Source organism: Falco rusticolus, chromosome 8 (assembly GCF_015220075.1).
Source record: "Falco rusticolus isolate bFalRus1 chromosome 8, bFalRus1.pri, whole genome shotgun sequence".
NCBI classification, from domain to species: Eukaryota; Metazoa; Chordata; class Aves; order Falconiformes; family Falconidae; genus Falco; species Falco rusticolus.
In genome coordinates, this window is record NC_051194.1 from 39,605,822 (window position 1) to 39,625,479 (window position 19,658).

At 52.7% G+C, this 19,658-nt stretch overlaps 2 protein-coding genes across 6 annotated transcripts; one reads left to right on the forward strand and one right to left on the reverse strand.

Moving 5' to 3' along the window:
* On the forward strand, window positions 1-4,981 carry LOC119152526 (mitochondrial chaperone BCS1). 2 transcript variants are annotated; one of them, XM_037397936.1, is made up of 8 exons: window positions 1-72; window positions 938-1,314; window positions 1,587-1,726; window positions 1,842-2,036; window positions 2,431-2,494; window positions 2,870-3,039; window positions 3,485-3,602; window positions 4,284-4,981. In XM_037397936.1, the coding sequence occupies exons 2-8, from the start codon at window positions 995-997 to the stop codon at window positions 4,534-4,536; spliced, it is 1,260 nt and encodes a 419-aa protein (XP_037253833.1). In that variant the 5' UTR covers window positions 1-72; window positions 938-994; the 3' UTR covers window positions 4,537-4,981. The 2 variants fall into 2 exon arrangements, with proteins under 2 accessions (XP_037253833.1, XP_037253834.1); XM_037397937.1 differs by lacking the exon at window positions 1-72 and having other exon boundaries at window positions 175-1,314.
* Window positions 4,982-13,653: 8,672 nt separating this feature from the next.
* RNF25 (ring finger protein 25) lies at window positions 13,654-19,606 on the reverse strand. Of its 4 annotated transcripts, none has more exons than XM_037397933.1 (10): window positions 19,519-19,605; window positions 19,337-19,411; window positions 19,151-19,253; window positions 18,989-19,056; window positions 18,231-18,300; window positions 18,033-18,104; window positions 17,150-17,290; window positions 16,259-16,348; window positions 15,600-15,731; window positions 13,654-15,471 (listed from the first exon to the last, which is right to left on the reverse strand). In XM_037397933.1, the coding sequence occupies exons 1-10, from the start codon at window positions 19,554-19,556 to the stop codon at window positions 14,746-14,748; spliced, it is 1,515 nt and encodes a 504-aa protein (XP_037253830.1). In that variant the 5' UTR covers window positions 19,557-19,605; the 3' UTR covers window positions 13,654-14,745. The 4 variants fall into 4 exon arrangements, with proteins under 4 accessions (XP_037253830.1, XP_037253829.1, XP_037253831.1 ...); XM_037397932.1 differs by having other exon boundaries at window positions 15,597-15,731; XM_037397934.1 differs by lacking the exon at window positions 16,259-16,348 and having other exon boundaries at window positions 15,597-15,731; window positions 19,519-19,606.
* Window positions 19,607-19,658: the final 52 nt, after the last annotated feature.

Genomic DNA, 19,658 nt, shown 5'->3' on the forward strand with positions numbered 1-19,658 from the left:
CGGCGCCGGGCGGAAGTGAGGCTGGGGCCATAGAGAGCGGCGTGGCGCGGGCCAGAGCGGCGCCGCGCGGAGGTGAGGGGCGGCGGGGCCGGGGGCCGCAGGAGGCCGGCTCCTGGTGCGGGGCGCGGCCGGGGGCTGGGCCCCTGCCGTGGGGAAAGCCGGTGTGGGGCTGGGTCTCCTGCCGGGGAAGGTGGGCTCCTGCCGCGGGGCTGAGGCTGGCTGCGGCGGGGGAAGGCCCCACTGCGGAGCGGCGACCGTGCCGTGGGCCCGAGCCGTCCTGCGGGGCAGGGGACACCCTGCCCTGGGAAGGAGCCTTGCTGTGGCGTCAGACCCTGTTCTGGGGGAGGCGGGGTGCTGCTTGAGGGGGCAGAGCGGGTCTGTGTATCTGTCAAGAGAGGCGCCTCCTCATCCCCTATATCTGACAGACCCCTGCTGAGAGCTGGAGAAACTTCAAGCCCCCTGTGTGTGCGACCGGTGCCCTTTATCCACACGCGGAGGTGCTGCTTCCACCACATTTGTGCACCCGTTGCCAACAGCAAAGAACCAGCTCTTGGCTCAGCTGGCCGAGGCACTTCAGCTTTTTCAAACAATAAACCTTAAATAATTGCAGTACTTGTGATTTCTAGCTGCTTAAAGAATAAAACTGTGCAAAACTGTTGTAATGGCTGACGAAACAACAGAGTGCTCCTGTGCTTGCTTGAGAGCCTACAGCTCCTGGCCCTTTCCTGCCTGTCTCGCCCAGTGGCCTGCAGAGAGCAGGGAGGCTCCTGCAGCCGGTGGCAGTCTGAACCTCCAGTAGTAAGATAAGCATGGATGTGGGAGATCGGTATGTGCCAGGCAGCCTTTCACGTTGAGAGCTGGCTAAAATAAAGCCCAGGGAACTGTGGGCAATCCATTGTGTCCCTTGCTGCCATTCAGTCCTTCTTTTTCCATGCAGATTTGTTTCTGGAGTGCGGAGATGGTGCTGTGGAAAGAGCCTTCTTAACCTCCCACAATGCCCTTTTCTGACTTTGTCTTAGCACTGAAGGACAACCCGTACTTTGGGGCTGGGTTCGGCCTCGTTGGGGTGGGCACAGCCCTGGCATTAGCTCGGAAGGGGGCCCAGTTTGGGCTGGTGGCTTTCAGGCGTCATTATATGATTACCTTGGAGGTGCCCAGCAAGGATAAGAGCTACCACTGGCTGCTGAACTGGATCTCCCACCACGCCAAGCACACGCAGCACCTCAGTGTTGAGACATCATACCTGCAGCACGAAAGCGGGCGCGTCAGCACCAAGTTTGACTTTGTCCCCAGCCCTGGGAACCATTTCATCTGGTAAGAGAGGGCAAGGAAAAACAGTCTGGGGATTGGCCCTCACTTTGGCAAGGGAACTTCAACCTGGGGGATCCATGGAGGCAGCAGAGAGGATCCTGCCTCCTCCTTGGGTCTGGGTTAGTGCAGGAGGTTGAGAGATGCGAGAGGAGTCTGTATTCACCACTGTGAGGTGATATCTTTACCAGAGATGAGTGTTCTTGATGCACAAACTGGGCTGGGCGCAGCTGAGTGGTGCTGGACCGCTGTTGCCCAACCCCATCTTCTCGCCCCAGGTATCGCAGGAAGTGGATTCGCATCGAGCGCAACCGGGAGAAGCAGATGATTGACCTGCACACAGGGACGCCATGGGAGTCTGTCACCTTCACTGCACTGGGCACCAACCGGGAGATCTTCTTCAGCATCCTCCGGGAAGGTCTGTAGGGGAGCTTCATGGGGTCCTGCTGGGAACAGCCTGCTTCCTGGAGACACCCAGGGCTTCACAGGAGATCCTTTTCCCTGCCAGCTGTCCCCTCTGCCTCTCTCTGCAGCCCGGGAGCTGGCGCTGCAGCAGCAGGAGGGGAGAACGATCATGTACACAGCCATGGGAGCCGAGTGGCGGCAGTTTGGCTTCCCCCGCCGCCGGCGGCCTCTCAGCTCTGTGGTGCTGGAGGAAGGTGTGTCAGAGAAGCTGGTCCAGGATGTGAAGGAGTTCATCGACAACCCCAAGTGGTACAGTGAGAGAGGCAAGGCTCCAGTGTTGTGTCCGCTGTACTGTGCCCAGCATGGCTCCTTACCTTCCTGCAGCCACGGCTGTGGGACACCACCCTCAGCACATCCTGCAAATGAACAAGCCCAGGCAGTGATGTCAGTCCTGGGTCTGCAAAGGGACACACTCCCCTTGGTTCAGTCCAGTCCTGGAAACTGCAGTAAGCCATGAAGTTCATTGCTCCTGCAGTGCTGCTGTGGGGTGGGGCAGGATGCCTGTGGTCCTCTCTGGAGATGGCTGCAGAGAGGTTTTTCCCTGCTGCTTGCCTTCCCCTGGTGTGTCCTCTGTGCATGCTCAGCACAACCCCATGGCTCTAGTGGGGAGAGCTCAGAGCATCCCAGCTGGTTCCTAAAAGGTCACTGTCTTCCTAGGGATCCCCTACCGAAGAGGCTACCTGCTGTATGGTCCTCCTGGCTGTGGGAAAAGCAGTTTCATGTGAGTATTGCCAATTGGCTAATGGCATTTTTACTGCTAGCTGCCTGCTCTGGGGCACAGCAGTCTCTGGTGAGAGGGTGTGGGTGAGTCTGGGTTTGAAATGCAGGAGTGGGCTGTGCCACCTGTGTGATGCCTGGTGTAAGCATTTGCGTTGCTGGCACCGTGACAGGTCTGGGTGATGAGCCCATTGCTTTTCACAGTGCTGCATAGCACCAACGGGCTGAGCAGGTGCTCCCACTCACTCCCCATGTCTGATCCCCACCAGGGGAGGGTGCCTATGTCCTCTCCTCTGCTGCTGGGCAGGGAGCTCTGGTTCTTCCTCTGCTCTGGGCTTTCTCACTGTGATTCCACCCCTGTGGTTTGTGTCCTTCCCAGCACAGCTTTGGCCGGGGAGCTGCAGTACAGTATCTGCCTGCTTAGCCTCAGTGACCGCAGCCTCTCTGATGACCGGCTCAATCATCTCCTGAGTGTGGCACCGCAGCAGAGCATCATCTTGCTGGAAGATGTGGATGCTGCCTTCATCAGCCGGGACCTCGCTGCTGAGAGTGAGTGGTGCCCTGTTCCTGGGCCAGGAGTGGGAGGGATGTTTGTTGGCTGTGCTGGGGGAAAGTTTGAACTCTGGGCTGCTCTGCTGCACCAGCAGAGACCATGAGTGGGCAGCTCTCAGGGGCCTCAGGGCCCAAGCTGCACCTTGCCCAGTTTTGGCTAGGCTATATAAAGAGGAATTTGGGTCCTTTATTCTCAGAGACACTTCTCCTGCCCAGTTGTTTTCAGCATGAAGGAGGAGGTGGCTTTCCCCCTTGTTCTCTTTTTGGGTTCCCATGGGTGCAGGTGGGTAGGGAAAGTGAATATGCTGCCAGCCAAGGAGACGCAGGGGGCCAGCCTCGGGACGGGGAGCTTGGCTTAAGCCTTAGGTGATAGGGAGGTGGCCTGCAAGACTACACGGGGTTAGTGGCCAATGGATATGATCTCAGACACCTCTGTCTCCAGACCCAGCTGTGTACCAAGGCATGGGGCGCCTGACCTTCAGCGGCCTCCTCAATGCGCTGGACGGTGTGGCATCCACAGAGGCCCGGATTGTCTTCATGACCACCAACTATGTGGACAGGTCAGAGCTGCCCCCTGGGAGGGAACAGGGAAGGTAGCAGGGGAAAAACCTTGCTCTCTTTTGATGGGCTTTATGGAGGGCTATTTGCATCCTTCAGCTTGACAACTGGAGGTTTCCCAAATCCTCCCTTGAGATGCAAATCCTTTGATTGCTAATCAGGATCCTTTTTGATGGAGCCTCGGGTGCTTCTTTGCTGTTCAGACCACAGTTGTGCCCTTCAGGAGCAGTACCAGCTTCCTGCCTGTGGGACCTGCAGGTTTTGGGGTTCTGACTGTGCTGCGAGTGGAAACACTGGCCCCACGCACAGCCCACTGGGTTGGCAGGATGCAATGTGGGCTCATGGCACCTGGCCAGACACTGCACTGTGGCAGTCTTGGCTCGCTCCAGACCATGCTGGCCTAGAGGGTTGTTTAGAGGTTGCCCATGGGACAGAGATGGGCAGAGCTGTTTCCAGGACACGCTTGTCCTCCTCCGGAGCCAGCCCTTCCCCAGCTCTCTTGCTTTTGAGTTGATTTTCCCCCTCAACCTTCCCAGGGACAAACCTGTTCCTCATCTTCATCGTCTCACAGTGCAGAGCACATTGCAGATAGTGCTGTGCTGGTGTGGAGGGGGGCCTCCTGCAGGACCCACCCTGCAGAGACACTTTGATCAGGTTTTCAAGTCACCTGTGTCTCTCAACAGGCTGGACCCAGCCCTGGTGCGTCCCGGCCGTGTGGATCTCAAGCAGTACGTGGGCCATTGCTCCCGCTGGCAGCTTGCCTGCATGTTCCAGCGCTTCTACCCTGAGCAACCCCTGGCTGCAGCCGAGCGGTTTGCAGAGCAGGCACTGGCAGTCTCCAAACAGATCAGTGCTGCCCAGGTGCAGGGTCACTTCATGCTCTACAAGACAGACCCTGAAGGAGCCATTTCAAACATACGCTCCATCCTGCTGTGACCAGGGGCCCAGCTTTCCCTGGCCACGCTAAGAGGACTGGGACAAGGATGTGACCATCTCAGGGATGCCATGAAGCTGCCCAGCCATGCATGCCAGGTTTCTGTTCACCTCTACTCCTCCAAGGCCTTGACTTTTTATTAAAACACATGGAGAGTCAGAACTGCCAGCCTTGCAGTGTGGAGAGGGAGTCAGCTCTTGCTGCTCCCCAGACTTTGGTGCTACTGCACCGTCCCTGTGTGTGCCTCGTGCTGGGATTGCTGTAAGCTGCCAAGGCTTCTGGATGTGAATCACCTTCCTTGCAGGACAGCCTGGGGGTGCACTAGAAGGGCATTTCCTTGGGGCAGGACATTGGGGTGCTGCACTACTAAAGAGCTGCTGGCCTTTGAAGGGACAGCGGTCTTCACTGGTTTGTGAATATCCTCTGAAATACACAGCGTGGCTCTTGGCTTTCCAGTCCCTTCACCTGTTAGTAGCCCCAGTATCCAGCTGCTGGTCCAGAGCCCTGCTGACCAGGTCCTGGCCACTGCCAGTACTGGAAATCCAGAGTGTTTTAGAAAAAAGCGGCTACCAAGAGACAGCTCGTTGCCCATTGGGCTGTAGGCTGGTGCCACAGCTCCTCCCCTGCTGGGCTGTGATGCCAAGTCACAGATCTGCTTGGACATCGTTCCTGGGTGGGCTTGACTGTCCCTCCTACCAGCAATGTGGGGCTGGAGCTACTGCAGACCTCGGGGCAGGGCAGATGAGAGGCTTTGGCTGGTTACAGAATATCTTCCCAAGAGCCTGATATTAATACCAACATGAATTTTTGCAGCCGGGCCAGCCTGGTACAAGGTGCAGAAATCCCTGCTGGAGGTGACTATTTGTGTCTTTTCCAGCAGGAGAGGCCCTGCATGGTTGAAGGAGGGATGTGGCCTGCTGCTGGTAGTCTCGCAGCCTTTTTCCTGTCATTGGGCTTCTTTCCTGCCAGGAGTCAAAGTCCTGGATGGGCTGGTAGAGCCACAGGTGCCTGAAATGCAATCAAAAAGCAGGCAGGTTCTGCACCTCCTTCCCCACACCACAGAACCAAGTGTCAGCATGTGCGTGCTGACCCACAGAACAAGCCAGCCAGAGCCTCTCCGCTCCCCTGTCCCTGTTTCAGAGTCCCTAAATCTGGTTCCCCAGAGCCAGCCCCTTGTTCATATCCTCAGTTTGGGAGCTGTGTCACCTTGGTGGGGCTGGGGGAGCTGGTTCCAGGCCACGCTCAAGCTGTTAGGTTGCTGCTCAGCCCTCCTCTTGGCCCTGTCCTGCAGGGCCAAGGGTGAAGCTGAGAGCACATGGGGATGGGAAGGGGCCCAGCTGGTGCCACCCAGCTGAATTTCAGTGTAAAGAGGCACAGCTGTGATGCAACCCCCAGACTCGCGCAGATGTCTCTGCAAGTGAAGGGTTGATCCTGTAGGCACGGCAGGGGTCTCTAGTGACTCAAGGTGGCTCCTGGAGCAGGCTGCTGCTGTTGGCATCTCAGACCCTGTACTTGGCCATCCCACTGAGGTTGACTGCTCAGATCCAGCCTCTTCAGTAAAAGCTGACCAGTGTCTGGCGAATGCCTCACAGCAGTTTGAGAGGATGGGGGAGTGGTGAGGGGGAGCGAGAGGGGCAAGATACCACTACATGACAGCACAGGTGACATCTTTCACTGTTTGCTTTTAATAGTGTTAATGCTACAGACACCACCGATGTCCTTCTGCCCAGCCTGACTGCTTTTGCCAGTTAAGCCTCACAATAGCCTTGTGAGGTAGGTGGGTGACACAGGTGGACACCAGGCAAGGAGCCCCAGGGCAGGGTGCAGGCTCCATTCCTCCCCTCTGGCCTGGAGGTTTGTTTTGTTTAGCCCAGATTCATTTCCATGCACTTGCAAAATGTTCTCTGCTCCAGGCTGATGGCAGTGAGTCAGAAAGGTGAGCGGCCTTCCTAAATCCTTACTCCTGGGAAAAAATCCTCCCTCTAACATGTCTGGCATTTGATTGAATTTACTGAAGTCCTTGCTCACCTCCCATTTCCATGGCTGAATTCCCATGCTCCAAACACTATGCACAGCAGCTTTCCTACTGAGAGTAAGCCTGGCTTACTGGAGGAAGCCACGGAGCTTCAGCAAGGGGCACAGATCTTCTGTGTTTCTTTCAGGACATAATCGGTCACCTTTCTTGGAGTGCAGCAAATTCACAGTGAAGGCAGGAGGTCACAGAACAAGCACCAATGTCAGATAAAGTTTACATCATTTCACCCAACTGTGGGCAGGCCGTTCACCCAGAAACCAGCTGGAACAAGGACAGAGTGAGCACTGAAGTAAAATTAGGGCTCTCTTCAGGGAGTGAGTGCTCAGCCTGCGTCCCCAGCAGGGCACAAGGTCTGACTGTTGCTGTTGAAGTGGACACAACACACAAAGAGTTGTGCACAAAAGCCAAAAGGCCAAGGCCGCCATTATTGTTCTAACAAACCTTTTTCTATATTTCTCAGGAATAGGTGTCTATACATGATCGGTTCACAGAGACAAAGGGCATGGCCAAATGTCTAGAGGCAACCCAACCAAGCAGATAGAAAAAGGATTTTCAGGGGTAGCGACAGAAAGACATAAAGCTTCTTGATGCATTATGTTTGCCAAAGTTATCCATACATTCTGCTTTGGTTGTCAGACCATCCATTCTTCACCTGCATGAATCATCCATAACAGGCCGAATACAGCGAGCAGGAACCCACCAGGGGCTGCTGTCTGTGGAGACACAAGCATACCCTCTTCCCCAGGTTAATAAATCACATGGAGGTGACCATTGACCGCTCTGCAGGTCCTTCACCCTAACATTAACACCAGGGGAAACAGTGGTCATTTTACGTAGGGACTCAAAGTAGAAAACCAAAGGTGGCTCGTGCAAATCCTCTGTTACATTAACAAAATTCAGCACATAAGTGGCTTCATTTAACTGTGCTTCAGGGGGTTCACCAGTCATTCCCCCTTCTTGTTTTTGAAGAAGGCGTTTGAATGTGCCATGTGCACATTCCACAGTGCTTTGTCTGGTGGAAGAATGAGGGATACTGGTGACATGGGTAACCCCCAAAAGCTGTAAAAAAGCTTTCACTCAGCTGGAAACAAGCAGGACCATTATTGGTCTTAATTTGATGCGGAACACCACATACAGCAAAAGCTCATTGCCAATGTCGAATGACATCCTGAGCTGTTTCCCCTGTGTGTGCAGTAGCTACCATGACTGATGAAAATGTGTCAATAGACACATGCACGCATTTAAATTTACCAAACTCTCCAATGTGGGTAACATCAGATTGCCAAATCTGCCAAGCTTTTAGACCTCTGGGGTTCATACCATAATAGGCAGGTATGTGCTGGCCCCGACAGTCAGGGCAGGCTGCAACAACAGAACGGGCCTCTGCAGTTGTTAAATGAAATTGACATTTCAAGGCACGAAAGCCTTGATGCAAAAAACCTATGGGATTCAATTGCTTGCTGTTTCACGTTAGGCACCGGTCCTGTTGCCACAGCTGAGACCAACTGGTCTGCCTGCGCATTACCAGCTGCCAGGAATTCAGGCAAAGTGGTATGGCTTTTAATATGCAAAACACAATATGGTTGCAATCTTTTTTGAATTGTCAGCTGTAATAGCTGTAGCACACCAACTAACCAGGTGTTACTCACATCCCCCAAGACTGCCTTATCCAGTTGTTGTAGCAGCCCCGCTACATGTGCTGAGTCCATAACAACATTCATTGCACAAGTAAATCCTTGGAATGCCAAAGTAACAACACAAAGTTCAACAGTTCGAGGGGAGCCTTCTTGTTGCTTGAGTATGTGTTGCCACTGATGACCATCATACCAGACAACAGCTGCCTTTCCAGTCCTTCCTGACCCATCTGTAAATACTGTGGGACCTGTTACAGATTCCTTTTGGCTTAATTGTTTCTGGCCAATATGTATCTGACTTCCTAATTTACATAATGGATGAGAGGGAAGATGATACTCAGTTTGTCCCGTATAATTCGTTAATGTGGCTTGCAATGCTGAACTTTTAGCTAGACACCACTCAAAACAGTCCACTGCACAGGCAATACAGTTCTTTCCGGGTCCCTTGCCAACAGCTCTGAGCGTGTCATTCGGGTCTTAATGATGATTTGTGCCAATAATTCAAATAGGCCAGGAACAGTTTTTCTGTTACGACAAGACAAGAAAGCCCATTCCAATACATGAAGTGGGTCTTCCCAACCAGAGTTCCATTGTATGATCATTGCAAATGGTATCATGTCATCAATTAAAACAAATACCTGTACCACAACAGTCATCTCAATTCTCCAAACATGCTTTTCCTGTATTGCCCGTTCCACCATCTCAATTTGTTTTGCCTTGCTTCAGGGATTAAGGACCGTGGTGCTGCAATACCAGTGTCCCCTTTTAATAATTCTAAAAGAGGCCTCAAGTGTGATGAAGTCAAGTCTAAATAAGGCCGTATCAAATTAAAAATTCCTGCTAATTTTTGTACATCATTCAAGGTTTTCACCTCCATCATTAACTGGATTGCTTGTGGCTGCACAGTTCGATCAAGCACCTGCACGCCTAAATAAAGCCACGGCTGGGTGCGCTGTACCTTCTCTGGCACCAGGCCATACTGTTCAGTGAAACTCGTGTGTCGGATTCCATTGCCGACAACACTTGAGATGTAGGAGCAGCCAAAAGGATATCATCCATATAATGATAACAGTACCCTGCTGAATATTTTTCTCTAATTGGGCTCAAGGCCTGAGCAACAAACCATTGACAAATGGCAGGTGAATTTTTCATTCCTTGTGGAAGCAGTTTCCAGTGATACCTTTGTGTTGGTTCAGCATGATTAATCGATGGAACTGTAAAAGCAAGCTTTTCCATATCATCCATATCTAATGTAATTGTAAAAAACCAGTACTTTCGATCCATCACAACAATTTCCCATTGCATGGGGATCATTGTGGGTGAAGGCAATCCTGGTTGCAGTGCTCCCATTATTGCCATCACCTCATTGATCCGACGCAAATCATGTAATAAATCACCATTTTCCTGATATTTTCTTAATTACAAACACTGGGTGTTCCACTGCAGCTAATTGTTCTGCTACCAAATTTTGCAGGGCTACACTCTTTTTCATGATTGAGGGGCCACTGATACACCCAGACCAGCTTTTCCGTTAACCATTTCCAAAGCCATTGTGGGTCTTTTCATGCCCTGCAACACAGTGACCCCTACTGAAAATCCGTAGTTATCCGAACACCTCATTGTGACAAACAGTCTCTTCCCCATAAATTTAGAAGGGCCACAGCCACATAAGGTCGAACAGTAGCCTTTTGCCCTTCTGGGTTGGTGATAAGTACTGGTTTCTCTGCTATGAGACCCAGTGGCAATTCCCCCCAAGCCCACAAACTCCTTGGGTGGTGGAGATGACAGGCCAAGAGGAAGGCCAGTCTCACTGAGAAATAATAGTGACATCTGCACCTGTATCCAATAGTCCAGTTACCTTTCAACGATGTTGGTGATGCCTGATCCATAGACAGCGCACACACCATTTGTGGCCGACTGTCAGACAGTGTCTGTGTCCAAAACACTTGCAGTTGTCCAGTGGATCCAAACCCTCCAGTGCCCTGGGTGACCTGTTCAGTCCTAGGAACACAACTCATAAAAGGTACAAGTTGAGCAATGCGAGTGCCTTTGTCTATTGTAACAGTGGAGTGAGTGTTGAACCATAGCACAGATTTGTCCCTCATAGTGAGCATCAATGACTCCTACATGTACCATAAATCCTTGTACAGTAGCACTTGACGGTCCAATTCATAATGCACTTAGCCCTTCCCCAGTAGGTCCCCAAGTATCCAAGAGGACTTTATGTACCCTGTGTGTTGTTATAGTTACTGTGTCGGCAGTGGATAGTGCCGGCTGATCCACTGGTTTTCCCTGATAACCAGTCACAAAGGCTCGTGTTTGAGGATGGCCGAGAAATGGATTGTTTGCTGATGTGGCAGGCACTTGTGTCTTCGCACAACCCCTCGCACTCTTCTTGCCGTTCCCCTGTGGCAAGGGCTGGCCATTTAAGTGAAATTTAGACTGACACTTTGCAAAATGCAAATGCACGGTCTTTGCAAAATGACCGTTTTTTCCACATTTATGACATGTAACCACTGCTGCTCCTGCTGCTCTACCCGTGCCACCCTTTTTATTTTCATTAGAACATGCTACTTTAATGTGCCCACTCTGGCAGCAACTAAAGCATTTCTCGTCTTTTGTTTTCAAAGCAGTCATGGTTGTGGCCAGGGTCACCACTTTATGCTCTACAGATCCCACTTTGGCACAAGCCTGTATCATCGTGTCCTGGGTGGGGTCCCCTGGCAACGCCTCAATAATTTTTTGGCAATTGGCATTTGCATTGTCTCTCACGAATTACTAACACAGTCCTTAAATTCCCATCAAATACTTGTTTTTCCACTGCAGCTTGCAACTTTTCGACCAACTGCAAAAATGGTTCTCTAGCCCCCTGTTGAATCATGGTATATTTGGATATTTTTGGTTCAGCTAATTCGGCCATCTGTATTAAGGCTTCAATACCCACAGCCTTAACCTGTTCTAAAATCAATAGATGCTACTGTGCCTGACGTTGTGGATTAGAAAACCGTCCTGTTCCTGTTAGCACATCTGAACCATTACCAAAGTGCACATCATCTTGTGGAAACTGTACATTTCTAAGTGCTTGGGCATCAGCCTTCTGCACCCATATTGTTTTAAAAACAGCATATTGCTCCGGTTGAAACATGACCTGCACTAACATAGCAATATAATAAGGTGTAATTTCTTCCATAGTTAATAGTCTAATTAATTGAAGAGTCGCTGGAGAATTCAGACCATATTGTGCTACACATTTCTGCAAATCTTGGATTACCTTCCATGAACATGCTTTGTGTTCGTTCATTATCCCTTGTGCTGGGTCCCCCCTTGCAACAGGAGATGCCATTGTTACAGAAGTGTCGGCAGCAGGCTCTGACATTGAGATGTCTATCACCTCAGATAAATCCCAATTCATTTCCTGCAAAGCCTGTGCTTTTACCTTCTGCCAAAAAGTTAGAGGATTATATGGACAAACAGTAATACATACAGGAGGTAAATCACATGACTGCAGCATCTTTCTACAAGAGGGACCCCCAAGAGGTTTCTCCAATTGTTGTTTTGCTTTCTGGCCCTGTTCATTCTTTCTCTCCCCACCCCTATTCATCGGATTATCCCAATCATCAGGCCCTCCACCTGGGAGTGGAGGATACAGAGTTACTCCTTCATCTGAAAGAGGAGATGGTGGAGCCGATGGCTCTACTGGAATTGAATTATTGGAGTCAACTGATTCTGGCTCATTTAACAGCTCTGCAGGTGTTTTATAAGTTTTATCACCAGCTGTCAGAAAGCTTTTTGTGTACATCTCATCACCAGAGTCCTCCCAAAGCTTCACCCTCCTTCGCGGTTCATGGGTTTTAGGGTGTGCTCCAGAACCTACAATCTTTTCTCCTTCCAACATTACATCCCCCGTTGTCCCCTTAGCGTCCATAATTTGTGCATTCCTCTGAGTCTCTTCCTTTGAAGGAAGCGGCACGGGGGGGTACAAGACTTTGCGTGGTTTTAGAAGCTGAAGCAGTGCCCTGTCTGATCTCGCTGCACTTTAAAGTCTTTCAAAGTTTCATAAAGCAGACGCCATGTCGTTAAAAATGCTGCAGTCTTTGCCCCCACTTCCCCCCGTGTGGCACAGTCAGTTTATCGCCTAACTCTTTCCAAGTAGAAACACTAAAAGATTTGTTTCATATCCTTGTTCTTTTACTCCGTAACATTTTTCGCAATAACAACTCCTCCAACTGAACTCCTCGTTTTTGCAAAATCATTTTCCACATAGTAACGATAATAGTCTCTTCCTTACTTAATGAAGTACCCATGTTCCCAGCAGCTCACCTTATCCAGGTGTCTCTTCCAAAGCCGGCTCCGGCAGCTCTGCCCGCTGCTCTGCCGTGCTGGGCTCCGTCCCCGCGGGCCGCCCGCCGCCCGCGCAGTGCCATTGCTGTGATCGCGTCGGGGTCACCAGGTGGCGCTGTTGAGACGGACCACGACACACAAAGAATTGTGCACAAAAGCCAAAAGGCCAAAGGCCCCCGTTTATTGTTCTAACAAGCCTTTTTAAGTATTTCTTAAGAACAGGTGTCTATACACGATGGGTTCACTCACAGACCATCAGTTCATGACCGGATGGCCTTTTCTTTGCTACATCTTTGATACACTTCTCGTACATGCGCATCTGGAGGTTCCTTATCTTGTTGACTCAGCTCTTCTCAGGTCTTTCCCAGGCTCTTCAAGGATACACGGGTATCTGTTCAAGGCTAATGTTAAGCTCGCATTCCGATCCCTCGGACCAGCCGAGGTTTCCCACAACCCTCGGATCCCCAAGCCCAGGACAGGTAGTGTAGGCTCAGAGCAAGGAGGGCAAAAAATGCTTTTAGAGCATTAGAGTTGAAAATAGGCCCATGATGGAAATTTAAGCACATAAGGTTCTTGGGCAGCAGGTTAAACAAGCCCCTTCAGGACCAGGCTGGGCATGGACAGAATGGGGCAGCAGGTGAGGAGGACCCACTCAAAAGAGCTTTTGTGCACCCTTCATGTGCCAAAGGATCAGCCAGGCAGATGCAGCACAAATGCCCTCCTGACCAGCATGCAGCCCTTGGCTTCTGAGGCACCTCACACAAAGCTCTGTCAAGTCCGTGGAGGCATGGCCATTTTTGCATTTAGCAGGAGAAAGAAAACAGTAACAACACATGTGTGGCCAAAAGAGAGGTGGGGGCAAAAGGCACGAACAAGTGTGAAAGAATCAGCTGTCCGGGTGAGCCAGACAGCTTACAGTGAGCCAGGCAAAGCAGGGACTGGGAAGACCTCCTGCCAGCCACCCAGGAGTGCCAGGGGAAGGTCTCTGCCCCGGCTCTGGATGTAGGGAGCAGGGAGGGGAGCAAGCAGTATGAGGGATCAATGTCTTTGCTCCAAACAGCAAAGAAGAGGAGCAAGAGTGCAAAGAAAACAAAGGGAGCAGGCATGGAGAAGACTCAATGAATTAATTTAATAGCAGTGTCCCACTTCAGAGGTTTGGGATCACCTGTTCACAGCTCTGAAGTGGGACGCTGTTTAAATCCGTGAAGCAGCAGCAGCAGGATTGGCACCAAGGTAAACCCAAATCCTCATTTCTTTGAGGCAAGATCAGCTTAAGGAAAGGAGGGTAAGAGTATCCAAAGTACTAGGGCATGTCTTCAGGCTGCTGGAAGCTCCAAGATACAGCCTGGCCTTAGAGGGGGATCCCAAGAGATACATGTCACAAAGCAGAGTGCTCTTCCCAGGTCTCCCCTATCAGCTTCTGCCTGCGTGAAAGCAGCTGAAGGACAGTGCAGGAGCTCCACCTAAATTCAGGCTTCCTGGGGGAATAGGAGCCAACCCAAAGCCTCAGTCACCAGACAGCCCTGACCTGCCAATGTGTTGACTTAAGCTTAGTTTAGGTCTCCTGGCTGGGACTGGGAAATGTCCTGTCATCCAAAGGAACTTGCCTGGCCAAGCCCATCAGCTGAACAGTGGTCAGGGCTGCAGGAGAAGGAATGTTGTCTTCAAGGGACAGGGACAGCAGTTGAGAAGGTATGCTGAGAAGGGATGGGCGACATAGCAAGCTGAGCTCCAGACTGCTGTCCTGGTACAGCCTCATCGCTTGGCACTACCACGGCTCCACTGGGATGCTGGCTTCCAGGAAAGGTCCTGCCACAACTCTGGCTCTGCCTTAGCACCGCACGGGGCTCATTCCATTTGCTCTATAGGTGTGCATGTTTCTTGGTCGCTCACAAACAGGGATGATGGCTGCGGGTCCCCAGTCAAGGCTTCCTTTGTCCCCTGGGTCCTCTGAGACCGAGGTTGACGTGATCTGTCAGGAGTCAGCTTCTCCAATGCTGGTGACAGCCAGTCATTCATGCCAGGATGCTCTACTATGCACATACCTTGGAGACACTGCCTGTCCCAAGCTGTGCCACATGCCAACTGCCTTCTTCCTCCCAAGGGGTACGGTGCCTGCTTGCTACTGCTCCACCAAAGCCTTTACTGTTCCCCCCATAAACAGCTCTTCCCTCCCCCAGCTCAGCCACTCCCCACTCCTGCTAGGAGCCACTCTCCTTCTCAAGGAGATGGGCTTCTCGTTGTCCACTGGGCCTGAACGCTCCTCGCCCTCTTGGCGCTCTGGGGTAGGAACCACGCTCCTGGACTCTGGACCTCTCCCACCTCCCGCAGTCCCAGGGCCTGTGGTGGCCCTGCCAGCTGGGAGCTGCTCTGTGCTCACTGCGGTTGAATGCCAGGTTTTCCATCTCCCTGCCCTGGGCCTCAGCCCCCTCCTCCGGGGACCATCTCTCCACATCACGGTGCTCTGCTTTCAAGTCCGCTGCTTCAGTTACTGGTGAGGGATCTTCAGGACACAACTCCTTTCTTTCAGCCAAAGCAGCAGCCCTGCTTCTGTTGTGAGGCTTTGGAAACTCCTGGCTGTGTCTCCCACCAAGTCTCCGCTCTGGTCTCTGGCTGAAGCCTCTGGCCCCCCTGGAGCCATGGAGCGGATGACAGGCTTCCTCTGCCGGTTCCTGCAAGCCACTGCATGACTGCCTGCCCTGGCCTCTGGGGGCTGGCCTCTCCCCTCTGTGCTTCTCCCTCTTGCTCTGTTGCTGTCTGGGCACAGAAGGCCTCTCGGGCCGCCTGGGCTCTGCCCTGGTCTCCAGCACCCCGGCTGGCTCTGTAGCTGAGGCTTGACTGGGCAGCTGGGGCACGTTCACAGCACTTGCGCTCACCGGCATTTCAGAGGCAGTGGCTGCTTGGCCTGGATCAACAGCAGCTGGAGGCTGAAAGAAAGAAGTCACCAGTGAAGAAAGGGACAGGGTCACAGCAGATGTCCCACAGCAGATGACAGTGCTCAGTCCTGCAGTCCAGGGCCCCCCTTGCCAGCTCTCTGTCCCCAGTGCCATACCACCTGGAGGCTGATGAAGTAACGGTTCCTCTCTGCTTCAGGGTCAATGATGCCCCCTTTCTCTTGCTGTTTCTTGAAAATTAAGCGTAGTTCCTCCTGGTGCTGCAGTGTCTTGGCATCTGGCCTGTATGGCTCCTGAGTAGCAGAAAGCAAGGTGGGTTAAGGACTCTCAACATCTATCAAGGACAGGCAGCTGGCAGCACTAAGGGCTGCTCCCCAAATGCTCCTTTGATCATACAGCGCCCAGGCAACCTGCTTCCCTTTGCCACATTTGGCCAGGCCTACAGATGCACGTGAAATCCCTAGATGCAGACCCACTGTTCCTGCAGTGACTACCTTGGGACACCCTGCTGTGGAGCAAGATGCAGAGCAGCTACAATCAGGTCACTCTCCTGACCCTGGTGATATCCCAGTGAGTACGCCCCATGGCAGAATCACCTCTTCCCTAGCACATCTGCTCAAGACTCAGGGCTATACAACTAAGCCTGCTCTTCGTGGACACATCAAAGTCAGGAGAAACCCTGCTAGGTTTTGTGAACTGCCCTTTGGATGGGCCATCTAGGAGGACCTGAGAGCATGCACTCATTCATGCATTATAATGTCCCAGTCGAAGCTAGCCAGCAACCAGGCACGGCTGCACAGGTGAGCCCCTCATCTCTTACCAGCGGGTGCTGCGGGGGTGGTGCCGCCTTCAGAGCACAGAGATCGTAGACCAGGGTCTCCCGGCAGACAGGGCACTGCACACCGACTTCCTGAAGGGAGGCAAGAGGTGATACCAAACCCTGGCTGTGACCCAGCTCACATGCTGCTGGATAACACCAGCCGGGAAGTGGAACAGGGTGGCCTTATTCACACTTCTGCCAGGGTAGGGAAGACCATGAGGGTTCTGGCAGCATGAAAACAGCCTGGTGTCTCAAAAACTGCTATGGAAGGCGTCTCCACCATAAGGCATGCTGGTATTTGTGCTCCAAACCTCCTCTGTTAGCACATATGGCTTCAGTCCTCCTTAGTCTAGGATCTATTTTTCTCCACTCCAAAGTGGAGCATGTCATCTAGGCAGCACCTCTTTGTAAGGGTTTTGCAGGAAGGAGCTTTTGACTTGTTTCATGCTCAGCTGCGCTATTTGCTCTGTGGCTGACAACTGTTCCAACACTTGCTCAGGCAGATTTTATCACCCCAGAACACAGGTCATCACATTTATCCTGCTGCAAACCCCTGCAGTTCAAAAACTAGAGAAGGAGCTCTCTTTCCTAACTCTTTTGGTTCCAGAAGTCAAAAAACGCAACTCTCCCCTGCCCCCTCACACAGCAGACTCTGATCCAGAGATCCAATAAACCAACTGTTAAAGTACTAAAAAACTCATGGGGTAATTTTGCTCGGAAAGGGCCCTTGGAGATCACTTGGTCTAATCCTCACTTTGCTTCTCAGGGCAGGCACAACATTGACTGTGCTGCTGGGTCACGCTAACCCTTGCTCCATGTCCCAGAGTGGGTGACAGAGATGCCATGAGGGCCTCTGTAGGTAGCCAGGAGAGAGAGCCCAGGGCCTAATACCTGTTTGGGGGATGGCACCAGGTGCTGGTCTCTCTCCTCCTGCTGCATGAGGATCTCCTCCTCCATGTGCTGGGCATAGCGGGCCAGGCAGTGAGAGTGGAAGTAGTGGTAGCACTTGGTCTTGGTGAAGGCTTCTCTTTCCTGTGGAGGAGAAAGGGCAGCTTTAAAAGGTTTCCGAGCACAGGGTTGTGTAGCCTCCGCAGCTGAGGTGGGTTTTTACTCCCATGTCAGTACTGGCAGTGGGGAACTAGTGCTACTGCTGGCAGAGCCACATAACATCTTCTGCTGGGCTTCATCTCTAATTCCTCAGCTCTTACTGGGATACTGCTCCCTGTTCCAAGTGTTAGAAATACTCCTAATGTCAAGATGCAAAGTTTTTCTGGACGGTTTCTCTGCATGTGTTCCTGGGTAAGCAGCAATCTTCCCACCTGATGTGCTCTTCCTAGGTAGGCACTGCCTCTCCTTGCAGCCCAGGCAAAGCAAGCTCCCCTGTCTTCAGAGACATCAACACCTGCACAGATGTGTTTCAGTCCCTCCCGAACACAGGTTTGTTGAACTCCAGGTGAGGTCTCACCAACACAGGGAAGCTGAGATGCACCAGCAACTATACCCACACCCCACCCACTCCTTCGCAGATGAGATGCTCTGGCATCATTTGCTGTCCCTACACCCAGTTTCTGTAGATGGTTATCTTCAGGCTGACAAGGAGAGCAGCACACATTGCCTCAGCAAGGTTCATGCTCAGTAGTATCACCTACAGACGAAGGGGGTACAGCTGAGGCACACCCCGGTCCCAGGCTGGCATCCCAAGCTTTGAGCCACAGGCTCCCTGTTCTCTTGCCTCACTTCCCAGCCCACTTGTGGGGCCAGGAGACACACCTACCTGGAATCCATAGAGGCAGATCACACACTGGCCATGAGGAATGTTATTGTCAGTGAGAATCTCCTTCCCCTTCTGCAGAAGCATTAAAGCAAACATTTTACTTACTGGCCTGCCCACAGGCTCAGGGCTGTCCCACCTCTTGGGCAGTCAGGGACCAGTGTCTGTGGTTCGTCACCCTCAACCTCCCTGAGCTCTCACCTCGATCAGTTCGTAGAGCACTTCTGTTCCCAGCCTGGCTTCAGCAATGCTTATAAGAGTCTGGGAGATCCTACAGCAAAGCATCAGAAATACTTAACACAAATTTAGCCCCACCTTTTCACTGTCCCACATACCTGCTACCCCACCACGATGAAAAAAGGAAGAAAGAGAGCATTGGCCTTCCGGCTTTGCCTGCAGCAGGGGATGGGCACATACATATTCACGTGCTCTCCTGGCTCCCTACAAGCTGGTGTACTGGAAGCCTTTGTCCTCACTGCCTTACTTGAGCTCACCCAGCAACCTTTGGTTTTGGTGAATCTCAGGTTTTGTTTATCTGATGGCAGACCCTGAGCAGGTCTGGTGGGAGCTTTGTTACTCTTGTGCTGCTGGCAGGTACCAGTGTCTTTCTGCACACACTCTGCTGCACCAAGGACAGGAGCACAAATGCAATAACAGGCTGCCCAAGGACTTTGTTCAGTCCCACCTCTGTCAAAGCAGGACCAACAGCTTCAAAGGCCCAGAGGATTTAGATTACATTTCAAGGGGACCACAGGGGAACAACCATCAAGTGGGCCCCTCAGTGTCAAACTCAGCACCAGCGGCTCCTATAACATTTAAGACAAGGTGACTTAAGGACCTGTATCTGACTGTTAACCAGACATGGGGAGCCACGTGAATCTGAAAAGCTTTTTCACTGGTTCTGCCTCCTGGATCTCCAAAGCGAAGGATCACCCTCTCCCCACCCTCTCAGCACTCACTTTTGAATTTGCTCATCTGACAGCCCCCGCGGGTTTCTGATTGAGATTTCTGGAGCTTTATCGGGATACTAGGAAAAGAAGGAGAAACACACAAAGCACAACAAGGAAGGCAGAGAGGCCCAGGGTGGGGACAACGGGGGGCGCGGGGGGCCGACAGCCTACCTGGGGGGGCACAGACAGCACCAGAGTGAAGCGGACATACTGGGAGTCCTGGTCCTGGGCCGTGGCGGGGTGCAGGGTGATGCTGATCTCCCAGGGCTCCCACCTGCGGGGCAGGCCGAGGTGAGGGGCGGCGGAGCGGAGCCGAGCCGGGCCGGGCCCGGGGGGGGTGCGGGCCGCGGTACGTACCTGTCGTGGCCCCGCGTCACCCGCAGCTCCTCCAGGTAGATGGACTCCAGCACCTCCACCTCCGGCGGCAGCGCCCTGCGGAAACCGGGCTGCGGTCAGACGGCAGCAGCGCCGCCGGCCCCGCTAGGCTGTTGGTGCGGGGCACCGGGGCAGGGGAAGGGTGGAGGAGGGGAGAATGTTACCAGTCCGTCGTCTCCTCCTCCTCACCGGCCGCCGCCATGTTCCCGCGCGCCCCGGAACCGGAAGCTCGGCGAGGGCGCACGCGCGGGGAGGGGTTGCTAGGCGACGCCGCGGCGGCGGCGGGCCCGGGGCGCGACGGGAG

Coding starts and splice junctions, on each gene's coding strand:
- RNF25 (XM_037397932.1), bottom strand. CDS start 19,556: ATGGCGGCGGCCGGTGAGGAGGAGGAGACGACGGACTG. Junction 15,732..16,258: donor CACCCCCGCAGCACCCGCTG/GTAAGAGATGAG, acceptor TCTGCTACTCAG/GAGCCATACAGGCCAGATGC. Junction 15,472..15,596: donor ACTTCATCAGCCTCCAGGTG/GTATGGCACTGG, acceptor TCTTTCTTTCAG/CCTCCAGCTGCTGTTGATCC.
- LOC119152526 (XM_037397936.1), top strand. CDS start 995: ATGCCCTTTTCTGACTTTGTCTTAGCACTGAAGGACAACCCGTACTTT. Junction 2,495..2,869: donor TGTGGGAAAAGCAGTTTCAT/GTGAGTATTGCC, acceptor TGTCCTTCCCAG/CACAGCTTTGGCCGGGGAGC. Junction 3,603..4,283: donor ACCACCAACTATGTGGACAG/GTCAGAGCTGCC, acceptor GTCTCTCAACAG/GCTGGACCCAGCCCTGGTGC.